Source organism: Saccoglossus kowalevskii, chromosome 8 (genome assembly GCF_978046115.1).
Source record: "Saccoglossus kowalevskii chromosome 8, keSacKowa6.1, whole genome shotgun sequence".
NCBI lineage: Eukaryota > Metazoa > Hemichordata > Enteropneusta > Harrimaniidae > Saccoglossus > Saccoglossus kowalevskii.
Window position 1 is genome coordinate 25,852,971 of NC_140648.1, and position 16,241 is coordinate 25,869,211.

The window sequence follows — 16,241 nt, forward strand, 5'->3', positions numbered from 1 at the left end:
GGGTTCTGTGTGTCCATGTGACTGTCCAAAGCCATTTCTCGGACACCTTTGACCGATCTTGTTCAAACTTGGTATACTGACAATGTATGATGACCTACATATGCACGCCGTCGTTATGATTCGATTAAATATGGCTGACTGGCAGCCATTTTGTCCTCAAATTTGCTAAATTCTGATTTTTAAACAAGTCCGGAACTGTTTCTCGGAGCTGAACAGGGTGATTTCAATCAAACTTTGTATGGTGATCATGCATATCAGGTTATAGGTGCACATCACTTTTTTTCGTGATTCGGTCCGAGATGACCGACTGGCAGCCATTTTTTTTTTTTTCGGTTTTTGTGAACTCTGTAATAATGTAAGCCTTGTGAACCACTCCTGTTAAAACCCTATCTTGTAGGTATTCAGATGCTAACAGAAGGCACCGCTGGAATGGTATTAGATGCATGTACAGATTTCTGGGATGGTACTGATCTCTGTCCGCTTACTGATACAGACAGGTTTGTACAGTATTGATATTTTTGTGAACAATATCTTGCACATGGTAATAACAGTTTTGTGCTATTCCTAAATCATTTCACTTTACTCAGATGGCTATTGCAAAAATCAAACTCAGATGACATTTTTTCAAAATTCAGATTTGTAAAAATTAACCCTGATATTTTTCCCCGCCTAAAATTCAGTGCAAATATTTTCACGTTTTGTAAAATAATCACTAAATTGCATTATAATTTTGGACAATACAAACATTTTCAGATATTGCTTTTAGTTTTTTATTAAAAGGTTTGTCAATTTTTATCAACTTTTCACTTGGAGAAGAGCAGACTGTACGAGATCAATTTGTAGATGGTGTCAAAAGTTGACGCTGATGCTCAAAGGGTTAAAATGTGGCGAAACATTGATTTCTGTTACTTTCTAGAAAGAAGATCTTAGATTTCTATCATAGAGCAAGTCTTTCAGCCTACTGTTGTGCCTTTGCATATCGGCCTTTACCTGCAATCATAAGCAGTGATTTATGTGATTCATATATTGAGATGCCAACCACAGAAGCTAATGTTCATGCAACACATGACACTGCTAGTCCTACAAAGTGAGTACCAAATTATTATTTGTACTGCTAAATTTGTACTTCTTTATCCTGACCGGCGCCCTCTAGAGACCTGGACACAACCCAGCGGCCATCTTTTTTCTATTGCAAGTACCGTAATTTTAAGGTACACGTATATAGTATATATGCTAGTGTCCATATTCCACCAAAGGCCAATACAAATTAATACCAATCCAAAAAAAATGGATGCGGCTTCTAATACGGATTTTACAGTACTATTGTTGTTCTGTAATTTTCAAAAATTTGTTTAAATGCAGTATTCCTTGTTCAACAGGGGCTCACTTATTTAAAAAATTATCTGTATCTTTTAATTGTCAATAAAACATATTCATAAAAACTATACTTGTACCCGGTTGATGGCTAATTCTGCACATAATAATCTATCGCTGGAAGTGAAGTTTATCAAGATTGATTCATATCCCCACATTATTTATTGTGACTTCAATAAAGAACAACAATATTGCAGTACATGTATAAGATACTGTTTAGCTAACATTTTGTGGCAACAGTTTGAGTTATGTAGCTATTTTGTTAGCAAAATAATATTTAATACTGCACTATTGCCATTCCAATCTTTCTTCCCAATTGCTGAATCTAGTTTAATGATTATTAACAGGTCACCTGGACACAACTCTCTACGTGCCAATGGAAAGAGATATAGATCCTCCGGCTCTGTTCATATGAGTAATATTGAATACCCTGATGGTGTGTTTAGGTAGGTACTAGTGTATATCATGTGTGGAACATTGTTTGAATGTATTCATCATCACCAGCCAAGATCATTTTATTCAACCATCACATCACTACTATACACTCCATTGTGAAAAGTATAGTTTACGCAGAGTTCATGAAACCCTGCGATTCGGACAATGAGATGTATTAGAAAGTGTAGGAGTAAGCTAACATAATGCCACTTTAAAATTTAAACATGTGTAGTAATGATTTCACTTGAAAAGTGATGCACATATACACTGCTGTATCAAATCTGTTACCATAACAAATGACCATATTAGGTTGGAGGTGCACATCTAAAACGACCGCACAATGGTAATGTAAATGACTGCCAGTCTGTGCTTAGGGAAAACACAAACTTTTTCATTGTATTCTGAGTTTGATAGAAAGGATGATATTACAAAGAGTGAACCCTACCATTTAGTCGTGTTATTGTATTATCGATTGGTTTTGCTCTATTATAAGTTTTATTTCCATTACAGAGCTCAGTGTGGTCAGATTTTTATTGGGATGGTTGCCATGCAGTACCAAGCCAAACGAGACATTGTTAGTCTTATTGAGAATCTTGACAATGCTTGTATTAGATTTGTACATTTTTCCCCTGATAATGAAATGAAAAGCAAGGTGGGTTATTTCTTAGTTTTTTTCTCTACAATGTCAGTAATAGACTAAATCACCACAGTACATTGAATTCTATCATAGCAAAACAATTTACTTTCCATAGTTGGTCACTCTAAAATTCCTCTGGAAACTGATGAGTCTCTGTGTCCCAGTTCTCTGAGTCTTGTCAGTCTTTTTTTTACACACATGCAGAAGAAAAGCAAATGTTTATTAACAACTTTCGGTCATATCGATACATTTCAAAACTGTTTTCACATAACATTCAATTGTTGTTTTTTTCGGTACGAAAACTGATAAACTCATCGACCTCATACCAAAATGGCAGTTTGTGCACAACAATCTTAGTTAGCCCCTGTTTTACTGTACTTGTTTGTGTCTGTGCAGAAATAAGTAAGTTTCAGGTTCAGTCCTTGCACATTCAAAGTTCAAAAATTTTGTTTCAGGTTTTTGCAGAGAAAGTTGGACTTGAAGTTGGTTGGAACTGTCATATTTCACTGCGTAGTTCTGAAATGCCCCCCGCTAACCATGTGGCCACACAGCTCGGCTACACCACCCCTACCAACAAAAAAACATCTCAACAATCACTAATCAGGAAGAAAAATGTAGAAGGGGATGTTTTAGTCGATGTTGAGAACCTTCAAGTCAAGTGGAAAGACGAAGAAAAGATGAACAAAACTTTACTACCTCCTATCAGTGTAAGAAGGAAATTACAGACAACTAAATCGCTTGATAATGTGTCGGAACACGAGGACGCCGTTAAAACACTCATTCACAGCCGATCATGCGGGAATGTACCAATATGTACTTCTGAAGAGTTCGTAGAAAGTACACCAATGACGGCTGATGCCAACCCTGCCAAAGATATATCCTTCAGGGACAGTTCACGAATGCAAAAAACTGGTAGCTGCAATCCAGATGAGTCGTTGAGATTACGACATGTGTCAGAGACATGTACGTACAGTACCATCGCTAGTGAGGAGTATGAGATCGATGGATTGTTAAGCAATCTAACGGATAGCGCTTTTGATATGACTAATAGAGTAAGTCGATCACTTTAAATATTTCTCTCAGCGTATGACTCTGTGAAAAAATTTGATATGAGTTCTATAAAAGTACTTTCCATAGTATCAGCGGCAAGAATCTTCTATGAATCTTTAAAATTATAGGAAAAAATTTACTGAAGCAAGCACTATTTTTGTGAAAAACACTGATTAGCATTTTGACAGTTTTTATATGGAAGACAGATGTATTATATTTCACAGTAAGTTTTCCAATTGAAAAAAAAAAAAAAAAAACTTATTATTAATTAATAATAAATGCAGCAGTTTTATTTTGCATAACTTTGTGCAAATGTACTCAGTATAGCATGGCGGCAGTCACTGCACCGTAGGTGGGCAATCACTGCAAATTAACAGACACTGCACATTAACAGACACTGCACCATACATGTAGGTGGGCAGTCACTTACATCGGGAGACACTGTCATTGCACTGAACATGTTCAATACAAGTCCTATGTCTGCATAATAGGAATTGTTCATTTTACGTAAAATGAATTGCGTCAAATGAATTGTTCATTTCCATACTAGTACAAGGCTATCGTATATTGCAAGAAGACACAGTCTGCTGCTTTCAAAGGTTAAACCTTAAGTGTTATTGATTTCAGGCCAAACTACCTCGAGGTATTGAGAATATCCGCCCACACATAGAAAATGTTGACAATGTCCCGTTATTGGTACCGTTATTTACAAACTCTACACCTGATGGTAAGTTGTTGGATATATATTCATTTCAAAAGATCTGATCTAGTAAGTTTTGATAAATTTATACTTGATGGTTTTATTCTTTTTTTTTTTTACCCCACAGCTACTAAAGAAATGATTACAGTCATGCAAGAATATGGTGAAGTGGTATGTTGTATTGGTAGTACTGTTAATGTGTATAACACTGCAATATTCCTACAAGCTGATCTTGGGTGAGTGCTGCATTGCCAAGTTCAAATTCACAGATATGCACTATTGTCTCCTCATTATGTGTACATCATACTTTATATTTACCTGCTGTGACACATTCAAGTGCCATGTTCGGCTTAAAAGGTTAGACGCACAATGTATACGGTACCACAATTGAATAATTACAAGTGAATGTCCCTCAAATCATCAGTGAACATCAGTGATTGTTAAATATAATAAATCACCATTCTGCCCAGGTATTATTATTATTATTATTATTAAATCTTTATTGCAGGATATAGAGTGGAATGTTCGTACATCCCGTTAAAAAACAAACAAAAAAACAATATATAAGCACAGAGAAAAAAAGCAAATATATCAAAAAGACTTGACTTATAAATAAATCCATTGTTCTAGTATAGCTGTGGTGCATATATAAGTTTACGGTAGAGAACATAAAACTTTGAACATAAATGTGTGTCAGATGATAAAAGCACCACAACGGTTCTATCATCACTTTTACGCGTGTAGAGTGAAAAAAGCATGTTTCGTCTGGGAGTGTCAAATGTAGAAATGTATATCATTCAACTTTGCAAAGAAGCTCTCCATGAACGAACTATGTGCTCATGCTTTCAATGTCAATAAGATGCTACTTACAAGATTGTGGCTACCCAACCCTAACAAGTAACAGTCAGAAATCTGTTAATTGAGGTTTTCGAGTGATATTTGTCATATGGAGGTTTTCATTTTATAGTTTTCCAGTTTTTAGTGGTTGGTTGGGTCGGTTGGGTTTTTCACACATACTATGATAATTTAGAATTTCTCTGAAACTACTGGACACATCTCTCTGATTGACATCTCTGCAATGATTTCTTGACAGCATTGGTATTGAACCCCTCTACCCTCAGGTGTGCAAGCAACATCGTGATGAAGAGTTCCTAAGGCATTGCAACAGTTCCACTAACAATACCGAGGGCCTGTTACCTTTAGATCTCAGTCACATGTTAGCTGGTTTACCATGCTCATTGTCTTTCCATAGAGAAGACAATATAAGCATTATTGAGATGATCAAGGAGGTAATGTGCTTATATTTCTCATTCTTTGCAAATATGAGACTCCCAGAACAAGCTAAAAAAACATAAAATGTGTTTCTTTGGTGTTCAGTTTAGACAGGTTTCAATATATCATTCCTTTTGGTGTTTAGTTAAGATGTCTCTCTTTATATCAGTCCAGTTCGTGTTCAGTTTAGACAGGTTTTATTATATCATTCCCTTTGGTGTTCAGTTTAGACTGGTGTCATCATGTCAGTTTTTGGTTTTACCTATAAAAAAACTTGGCATACCGGTATTATTAGTAGATATCTTGTGCTCACCTTCTCACTCATTTCATTTTAAGAAAACTCTTAAAATGTGTTTTAGCCAAACAATCTACCTTAATCAAGATAGCCCCCGTAAATTCATATTTTGCAGTTTATTTTTATTACCCATCCAAAATGGTGGTGTGTATATACTAGTATTAGTTAGGAAACTTACAGATTTGCAAAGTGGGATTGCAATGTTAATTAAAGTGAATGGTCAGGAGAACCAAAATTCTGAGCGAGTTATTCTGAGTCTGAATATTGAGTGGTGTAGAGATGCCTCTGTATTCAGCTTTGTCACCATTTGGAATCTATATATTGATTTGATAGTAGAAGACCATCTATGTTTTTTGTTCTGGATTGTTTTCTTCCAATATGACACTAAAGTAATTTATGTTTGTTAATTACTATCTGGGATTTCACTCATTAACATATTGCCTATTCGTGGTAGCTTTCAGCATGTGTGTTTTTCATTGTTTCGGCAGGCTAGAAGTTTCACACACGCCATCATCAACTGTTTCATCTTTCTGATGTACTGCCAAATAGCCATCTCCGTTATACAATTGGTTGCATGTTTTTTATTGCTACCACCGCCGTTGACAGGAAATCATGTTTTATGGATGTCTTGCGTGATTGTACCACTGGTGTCGATTACATTCTTCGCAACACCAACTGACCGGAAAATTATGCGATTGGCTCCAAGCAAGAATTTAAAACACTGGGATATGCAAGTGAGTATTGGTGGTCTGTAACAATTGATGATTGTTGAATGAGTGTATTTTCTATACACTTTAGAACGCATGATGCTGTGAGTTATTCATCTATAAATTAATTATCAGTGTGGTCAGTATGCAAGCAGTCAGTCATGGAGAATGTCTGGAAAGATGACAGTGGCATTCTTTATATGGGACTGATGCCTGGCACAAAATTGTTATTAGAAAAAAAAAAAAAAGAACATCATCCACAGAGTCCGGAACCTGGAGATATGTCAGCGTGTGGTTACTTGTGTGTACTGTAGATATTGTTGTTGGGTATATAGTCATGTAATGGTTATGGCTTATAGACCAAGAGTGTGAAGCGTTAGCGATTTATGTTCCATAATTCAACAAATTTGTACCATGGCTGTCGCAAAGTGGGTAATTTATTAGCTCCGCTGTCGACTTTGTCGAGTGGAGCTTATCATACGAGTCGTCCGTGTCAATGTTTTACTTTTTTGACTTCTTCTTGAAAACTACAAGCCTGAATGCTTTGATACTTGGTGTATATGTACCTTTTAGGTTTGTTCATTTCATGTTGATATCTTCAATTCTCTAATTTTGGTGAATGTTTTTGTCAATTTTGGTATAAAGTGATATTTTCGACTTCTTGTTAAACACTGTAAGTCCGATTGCTTTGATATTACATATATAGGTACTACATGTGGACCTCTCTCAGATTTGTTCATTTTGTGATGATATCTTAAATTCTCTAATTTGGGTGAATATTTTTGTCATTTTTGGTGAAAAGTGATATTTTCAACTTGTTAAAAACCAAAAGTTCAATTGCTTTGATATTACATATATAGATACTACATGTAGACCTTCTCAGATTTGTTCATTTTGTGATGATATCTTCAATTCTCTAATTTTGGTGAATATTTTTGTCATTTTTGGTAAAAAGTGATATTTTCGACTTCTTGTTAAAAACTGTAAGTCCGATTGCTTTGATATTATACATATTGCTCATTTTCTAATGATGTCTTCAGTTCTTTAATTGAAATGTGCATTGCTAACAGCGGAGCTATCTCAGCCGATAGGCTGCTTGTTTATAATTTATGTTGCTGTGTATATGTAACTTGAACTGTAGTCAATTTCTTACATATTTAAAGTTGTCTGTATTTGATTCCATGTACCATGACATAACTAGGTTATAGCCATTTCAAAAATGAGCTGTGGTCCGGCTTTTATCATCATGACTTTGTACTTGATCTCAATATTTATTTTCTAGGTGATTGGTCAGCATACTCTTTACTTCATCTTCAAGTTTTTCTTTTCCATCTTGGTGTGTGTTTTAATATTCGCTATGTGCCTGAATAATTTATGCGTGGACATGACAGGAAGTCAGCAAGAATGCCATATTTTACTGGGAGATAGGTAAAACTTGATAATTGCAGTTAATTATTACACCACAGATCTCACTTTAAAATCAAAGAAAGCTTAGAAAGAACTCCCATGTGCTGAGAGTATTGGAGACACATTAAATATAATTTGAAATTACTTAGCTGAAAACTAATTATGCAAATCAGAAAATTAACATGAACAGATTTGAGTGTAAAACTAATGAGGTCTGTGCAATGTAACAAAAACTCTATGTACCAAGTTTAATTGAAATGTGATTAGAACCAAAAAATTATGAATTAATATGAATTAATATGAACAGATTTTTACCCCAAACTAATTAGGTTTGTACATTGTCCTAGAGCATCTTTGTACTAAGTTTCATTAAAATGGAATAATTAGTACTTTAGAAATCAGTGTGAAAGCTTAAAATTGGTTAATTATGCAAATTGGGTGATTAATATGTACAGATTTTAACCCACAATTATCCAGGTCTGTCTATTGTCCTACAGCATCCATGTATAAACATTCATTGATATGTGATGATTAGTACCTGAGATATCAGTGTGAAAGTTGGAAATTGGTTAATTATGCAAATTAGGTGATTAATATGCACAAATAAATACTGAAAACTAATTGGGTCTCTGCATAATTCTAGATTCATTGAAATGTGATGATTAGTACTTTAGATATCAGTAGAAAAGCTGAAAATTAATTATGCAAATTAGGTAATTAATATGCACAATTATTTACCCTGAAACTAATCAGGTCTCTGCATAGTCCTAAAGGATCTATGTACCAAGTTTCATTGAAATGCGATGATTAGTACTTGAGATACCCGTGGAAAAGCTGAAAATTAACCAATTATGCAAATTAGGTGATTAATATGTACAAATATTTATCCGAAACAATCAATCTCTGCATAGTCCTTGAATATGGAAGTACCAAGTTTCATTGAAATGTAATGCTCACTACTTATATCAAAAGCTGAAAATTAATTAATTATGCAAATTAGGTAATTATATGTACTGATATTACCATAAAAACTATCAGGTCTGTGCAGTGTCATATGACATCTATGTACCAAGTTTCATTGAAATGTGATAATTAGTACTTGAGATATCAGTGGAAAAACCGAAAATTGACTAATCATTATGCAAATTAGGTAATTAGTATCCACGGATTATTACCAAAAACTAATCAAAACCTAGCATTAGTTCAGAGCATCTATGTACCAAGTTTCATCAAAATCCAATGAGTGGTTGTTTAGATATCAGTGTAACAGTCATAGAACAGCTAAAAATTAGCTAATTATCATGCAAATTAGGTAATTAACGAGCATGGATTTTTACCAAAACCTAATCAAATCTGCGAATTGGCCCAGAGCATCTATGCACCAAGTTTCATCAAAAACCGATGTATGGTTCTTGAGATAGCAGTGGAACAGTCGGACACGCATACACACACACATACACATACACACACACACACCCACACATACATGTACACACACACACACACACACAGACACACTAACTGCAAAGACTCCCATTTTGTGCTTTGCACATGGGAGTCAAAAACTACAAGACTTTTTATACATACAAGCATTAGTTTTGATATGTGATTAATGATATTTGTTTAAGAATTTTTTGAAAATTCTTTAACACTTAAAATACTAAATATACTTTTACCATCAGCATGTTTAATATTGATCTGAAAATCTATTGCTAGGAACAACACTGAATCATGGAATGGATGGAATTCAGAACATTCCCAAGGGTTGCTACTTACTCAAAATATTGTTGCCTTTTTCATGGTGCTATATATTGGTAAGTTCTACTTGGTTATTTGTTTATCGTCAACTAAATACTTGCATGTATGCCTTTATTTCCAACAGTAGAGATCATCTTTAAATCTCAAAATACCAAAACTTACCACCACCGTATGTAGCATTTGAAAACCAATGCAGTGTGTTAGCAAGCAAATTTGCTGGCTATTCTATGAAATAGATATTGGATATAGTTCATATCACAAAGTCTACTATATATGTAACGTTATTGATGCACTGGTCTATCGATAGTCAATGTCGGCGCCACAGTCAAAGTACTGGACACTTGTCTGAAAGTAGTACCGGGTATTTTATCGTTGAAACCGTAGTAGGCTTGTGTTTTGATGTTGATAATTTCTATATATTTATTGATCTATGTGATTTGTTCCAATTTAATGAGTAATTCCGAGTTATGTGTTTTATAGATGTTATACATAATTATTCCACTAGTTTGTATAGAAATCAATCGAAAACTTTCTATCATTCCTTTCTGGCTGATATTTCATCGTTAGTTTATAGTACGTAGTCACCGATTGGTTAACCACCATCTGCGTGGAAAATGCCGTAATGTTCCATTCCCTTGTTTTAAAGTTTAACAGTAGTTCTGTTCTTGTTTAGTCTGTGCTCAAGTGCGTGAATCAGTTATTTCATCTGTTTTTACAACCTTTATGTTTTATAACATTCTACAAGTCTCTATAACTACCAGAAGTTTTTACTATGTACACCAAGTAAATCATAATGTTGATCACCCTATGAAATAGAACAAAGCAAACACAAAAGATATGGCTGTCTATCACACACATTCGATCAGATCCAAAAAAACTGTGAGCACTATGATTGTGTAATGGTAACACAAGTAAGAGACTATGGTAGTTGTTTATTTCGGAAGGGAAGTCTGGCATCAAAGTACAATTAGAACAATCCACACTAAACATGGACTAAAACACCCTTTATATAGGGTTAATAGGATTACATCGCGGATTTTAAAAGTGGAGGGAAACATTATGATTGGTATGCCACGTGAGAAGGTCACTAGAATAAACATTTCGACTTAATCCGCTACAAAGTTGCGACTTCTCTTGCGTTCGCTGTGATAAAGGCATGTTTGTGAACATTACGTAAATGGCTTACAATAAATTGATTTGTGCTTCTTTGTCATAGGAATACATGTATTGTGAGATGAAATGAAGCATGAAATGGCTTCTAACAGACATAACTCAGAGAATAATGCTTGAAATCGAATGAAACGAAAACGAACAAATACAGAAAATGATTGTCTATCGATACAAACTAAATACGAATGAAAAATAATAACTATAATTAAACAACAACAAATATAATTGAATTGAGAAACACACACGTGGATAAGCATCCACGATAAAAGTTTTATGCAAAGTTGCGAGCTATCTTGGTAACTGACTGTCCATATAATTCTAAGAATGGTTGTAATGTGAACTATTACCCCCAAATATAGGTGCACAGTGCATAGGTTAGAGAGCCATTTAAAGCAGGTAGGCTCCTCCTGAAAAATGTCTGCAACATCTCAGTGTTTTCAATTTAATTAGTGTTATCCAACTTGCTTCTCTCAAAATTACCTGTATACCTTCCACAATGGTTGCATTTAGTATCTACATACAGTGAGTACTAAGGTGACAAAGTGTTGACGAAAAACAAAATTATTTTGCATAACTTTATCACAAATAAGAGCCCTTGTTATCCCAAAATGTCTCTCTAATGTTGGGGTCTGAAGCTCATGTAATCTCTGATCTATAGGAAATTTTCACCAAAAGCTGTAAAACTGTTCCAATATTAGAATTGTCAACATTATGTTAGGTAACTGCAACAGTGAAATAACAAAGATATCTTGTTTCAATACAGCATTTACATCTATCTGCTATGTACATCCCTTGAAGTCACTATGGAGACAGCATCCGTTCAACAACGGCTTATGGTGTATAATGATACCAGTCGTCTTAGTGCTACAAATCATGTACTTTTGCTTTGATATGATTATATGGGACTCAACGCAACTACATTACGAATTCAGTCTGCTGGATGCGCCCTTAGAAGCATGGCTACTTGGAATCTTATGGCCGCTACTTCTTATTCCGATCTGTGAAATTGTCAAGTTATATGAAGTCAGGTACGCAAATTTATTCCATTCATTGTCTAAATTAATGATCATAATTTTTTTTTTTTTATTATGCATTAGCAGGACTTGAAAACATCCATGTACAATGCCTGGGACCACTGAAAAAAGAAACAAATTAAATCTTGTATTACATGTATGTCCGTGCTCTTGACAGGCCAATCTGATTAAGATCTGATGTAGATGTAGGGTCTCTGGTTAGTTTTAATTGCCAATTTACGACCGGTGGTGTACATGCCTCAAACTATATCAGACCAACTACCTATGCAAATTACATTCAAAGTCTCTACTCTGTAGGGATTTGTCAACCATTTACAGAGCACCTTACAAAAACATGTTATGCCGTCCTAGTAAGTGTCTTGTAACACAGGTTCTAATTGGCTGCTGTTTATGCAAGCCTTTATTTGCATTGGTTGGTCAAATGTAGTTCAGTGCATATAGACTAAAGGCCAGTGATTGTATATTAAAAAAACGACCATAGCCTTTTCCTACATCAGATTGCTTACAGACCATTTACTAATTGAACACTGTAGTTTAGTACTTTAACTGGGTGCACCGGACCCTATTGTCTGTTTATTCTCCCATTGCATGATGGACATGGAAATTGTTTTACAAGTATCAAACATGATGCAGAACCAGTAGAAATTCTATGTGAAATGGCTGTGAAGGTTAAAAAAAAAACACTGATCAGAATAATTTGACTATTAATCACTCTGTCACTCATACCTAAGAACAGTCAACTCAAATAACACAAACACAGATCAAAATATAAACCCCGTACACTCACACACATTATGCAATTTAGTTTAAGACCTTGTGAAGGAGTGGTTTACAAGTCTCATTAGTCCCAGAATCAGTGCATTTTTTAAATATTTTTCAGGCCTGGCAATGGTCAGATACTTATTATGAAAATTGTAGTTGACCCTGTGTTTGTATTTTGAAAAAAATAATTCAAGCCACCTGTTGTATACCATAATATTTTACAAACGTATTTAAATGTATATTTTTTTTTATTTTACAGGTTGCATGTTCGCTACCAAAAACGTGCAAAGTTACAGTTTGGAACCAAACTAGGAATGAATTCTCCTTTTTAAAAGTAAAACAGCATTGAAGTTGAAATTGCATTCATCAAACCAATACCATAACAGAAACTCTGACATCTGTGCACTGCAATTGAATTTCCTTTTTTTATGTGTTTATCAGGACAACTTTTAATGGTATCTCCGATGCTGAGTTATGATTCATGGTTAAGAATTCAGTAAACCTTTTTATATCTTCTTTTTTTTTTAAATATTTTTTATTCAAATTGATTTTTGACTCCCATGTGCGAAGCACAAAAGGGAGTCTTTGCAGTTACCCTGTCTGTATGTCTGTATGTATGTATGTCACTTTTTTTGTTCCACCGTTATCTCAAGAACCACTAATCAAATTTTGGTGAAACTTGGTACATAGATGCTCTGGGATAATGCGCAGAGTTGATTAGGTTTTGGTAAAAATCTATGAATATTAATTACCTAATTTGCATGATAATTAGCTGATTTTTAGCTGTTCCAAGACTGTTCCACTGATATCTGAAGAACCACTCATTGTATTTTGATGAAACTTGGCACATGGATGCTCTGAACCAATACGCAGATTTGATTAGTTTTGGGTAAAAATCTATGAATATTAATTACCTAATTTGCATGATAATTAACTGATTTTAAACTGTTCTATGACTGTTCCACTGATATTTGAAGAACCACTCATTGGATTTCAATGAAACATGGATGTGCTGAACTAATGCGCAGATTTGGTTAGTTTTGGGTAAAAATCTGTTAATATTATTAATTACCTAATTTACATAATGATTAATCAATTTTCGGTTTTTCCACTGATATCTCATATACTAATCATAACATTTCTATAAAACTTGGTACATATATGTCATATGACACTGCACAGACCTGAGAGTTTTTAGGGTAATATCAGTACATATTAATTACCTAATTTGCATAATTAATTAATTTTCAGCTTTTGATATTTTGAGTAGTAATGATCACGTTTCAATCAAACTTGGTACATAGTTACTTGAGGACTGTGCAGAGACCTAATTAGTTTTTGGGTAAAAATTTGTGCATATTAATCACTTTATTAGCATAATTAGTTAATTTTCAGCTTTTCACCTGATATCTCAAGTACTAATCATCACATTTCAATGAGACTTGCGACATAGATATTCTAGGACTATGCAGAGACCTGATTAATTTTGGGATAAATAATTGTGCCTATTAATTACCTAATTTGCATAATTAGTTAATTTTTTGCTGTTCTATGGCTGTTGCACTGATGTCTAAAAACCACTCATTGGATTTCAATGAAACTTTTAAAGAGTACCCATCACATTTCAATGAACCTAGGACTATACACCATATTAGTTTTTGGTAAATATTTATGCTTCTCAATCACCTAATTAACATAATTAATTAATTAATACTGATATCTCAAGTATTGATCATCACATTTGAATAAAACATGGTAAATAACTGCTCTAGGACAATAGACAGCCTGATTAATTTTGGGTTAAAATCTGTTCATATTAATTCTCTAATTGGCATAATAATTAATATTTTTTGGTTCTAATCACATTTCAATGAAACTTGGTACAATAACATTGTGCAGACCTTATTAGTTTTACACTTAAATCTGTTCATATTAGTTATCTTATTTGCATAATTAGTTTTCTGCGTTTCCATCAACATCTCAAGTTCAAGTAATTTTAAATTAATTTTTAATGTGTCTCCAATACTCTCAGCACACGGGAGTTCTTTCTAAGCTTTCTTTGATTTTATTTAAAACAATATTTTACATGCGCCCCAGCAATTAACATTGAGTCAATGGTCCTGCAGTAGACTGGGTAAATGTGACCATTATTCAGAAGACTGACTGATTATCTATTCACACAGAACAAGAAATTAATTAACTGTCACCATATTAAATTTGTAATATAAAAATCAATATTAAATGAGTATTTTGTGATATTCTGCTCAGTGACTGGCCAACTACATGTACTTGTAGCCATTAGAAACAATGAAAGTTTTATTTTCATGGTGTCTTTTAGTATTACATAATTCTCAATTGAATGGAACCTAGAGTTACAAGGATATCAACATTGTGAAGCCTATATGTGATGTGATTTATAGAGCAGTGAATAATCAGGCTTTGTTCTGAATGAGTTTCCCAGAAAATTAATTTGAAGGCTCACTGGTATTTTATTGATAACCCCTTAAGGTCACACATCCTGGTACTTTACTGTTGACCTCTTGAGGTCATAACATGGTACTTCAGGTCACACATGATGTACGGCAAAATAAAAATACCACAAAACACAATATTTTAACAAAATCAAATGTTCCACAATCATTGATAAACCAACCAAAAAAACATGTGTTACACTCGAGGTTCACAAGACAGAGTGCTTGAACTGCACTAATAAGTAAAACACCTAATTGTATTTTCAGAGGAGCAACAAAATTTGTTTTGAAATGGTTCGCATGATTTTTTTTTAATTTTAAACATTTAAAAAAAAAAAGACAAGTTGGAAATTATTTTGTACTTAGGTTACATTTGAAAATTTCTTTATTGTGCTGCAGCAGCAGTAGAATTAATTTCTCCAAACACAGAGTCATATGCACGGCAGCGTACACATACTTGATCATGGATATAGTTTTAAAGTAAAGTAAAGGCAGTTGTATATAAAGTAATAACAGCAATTATGTGTGTAGCTGTTTTTACAGTCCTTTGAGTTGGGGCAATCTAGCAGGCTGCTCTGACTACGGGGAATAGAGGAAATTGACTTATAGGCCTGCATGAGTGAGTGAGTGAATGTGATGCATATATAAATTGTATTTATTTGTTATGAACAGTGTATACATAATATTCTGCATTAAATGTAATTGTATGACAATGAAAGGTGTTAGTGTCATCTGTTTTCCATGATCCTTTTCAAGGCAAGATCCTTAAAATTGTTCTCATAGAACCTTAAAATAGTTTTATTGCAGTCTTGAAACTATTTGGTTGACATGTCCAATTGTGGTGGCTTCACAGTCAACAGTAAATATGTCAAAACGAATATATGGGGAAGTACATGGGGGTCTGGTTGGATAAGAATTAAAGAAGGCAGTCGGGGACAATCACCTAATGAATTAACTTTCAAGGAGTACAGGGTTGAAATGGTTGAATAGACATGTATTAAATACTATGCAAGGTTATATGGTTTGCAGCCCACTCCATATTCACTACCGCTAGTACAGTATTGTGAGCTGCACTTGATCTAGAATATTTTGGCTCAAATAAATCTGGTACAAGTATGGTTAATCATATTCTAGATAGCAACAATACTGTTTTTACAGATTTGCATTTT

General features: G+C 34.1%; 1 protein-coding gene across 1 annotated transcript in view; it reads left to right on the forward strand.

Moving 5' to 3' along the window:
- The window catches only part of LOC102807395 (transmembrane protein 94-like), a 42,792-nt gene extending 27,002 nt beyond the window's left edge, over positions 1-15,790 (forward strand). Inside the window, exons 17-29 of the mRNA XM_085502414.1 lie at positions 398-497; positions 917-1,087; positions 1,722-1,820; positions 2,320-2,461; positions 2,902-3,498; positions 4,124-4,223; positions 4,324-4,432; positions 5,290-5,485; positions 6,252-6,497; positions 7,753-7,898; positions 9,594-9,691; positions 11,569-11,833; positions 12,861-15,790. Coding sequence (XP_085358540.1) covers positions 398-497; positions 917-1,087; positions 1,722-1,820; positions 2,320-2,461; positions 2,902-3,498; positions 4,124-4,223; positions 4,324-4,432; positions 5,290-5,485; positions 6,252-6,497; positions 7,753-7,898; positions 9,594-9,691; positions 11,569-11,833; positions 12,861-12,933 — 2,342 coding nt within the window. The 3' untranslated portion in view covers positions 12,934-15,790. The remainder of the gene's footprint in view (positions 1-397; positions 498-916; positions 1,088-1,721; positions 1,821-2,319; positions 2,462-2,901; positions 3,499-4,123; positions 4,224-4,323; positions 4,433-5,289; positions 5,486-6,251; positions 6,498-7,752; positions 7,899-9,593; positions 9,692-11,568; positions 11,834-12,860) is intronic.
- The last annotated feature ends 451 nt before the right edge of the window (positions 15,791-16,241 follow it).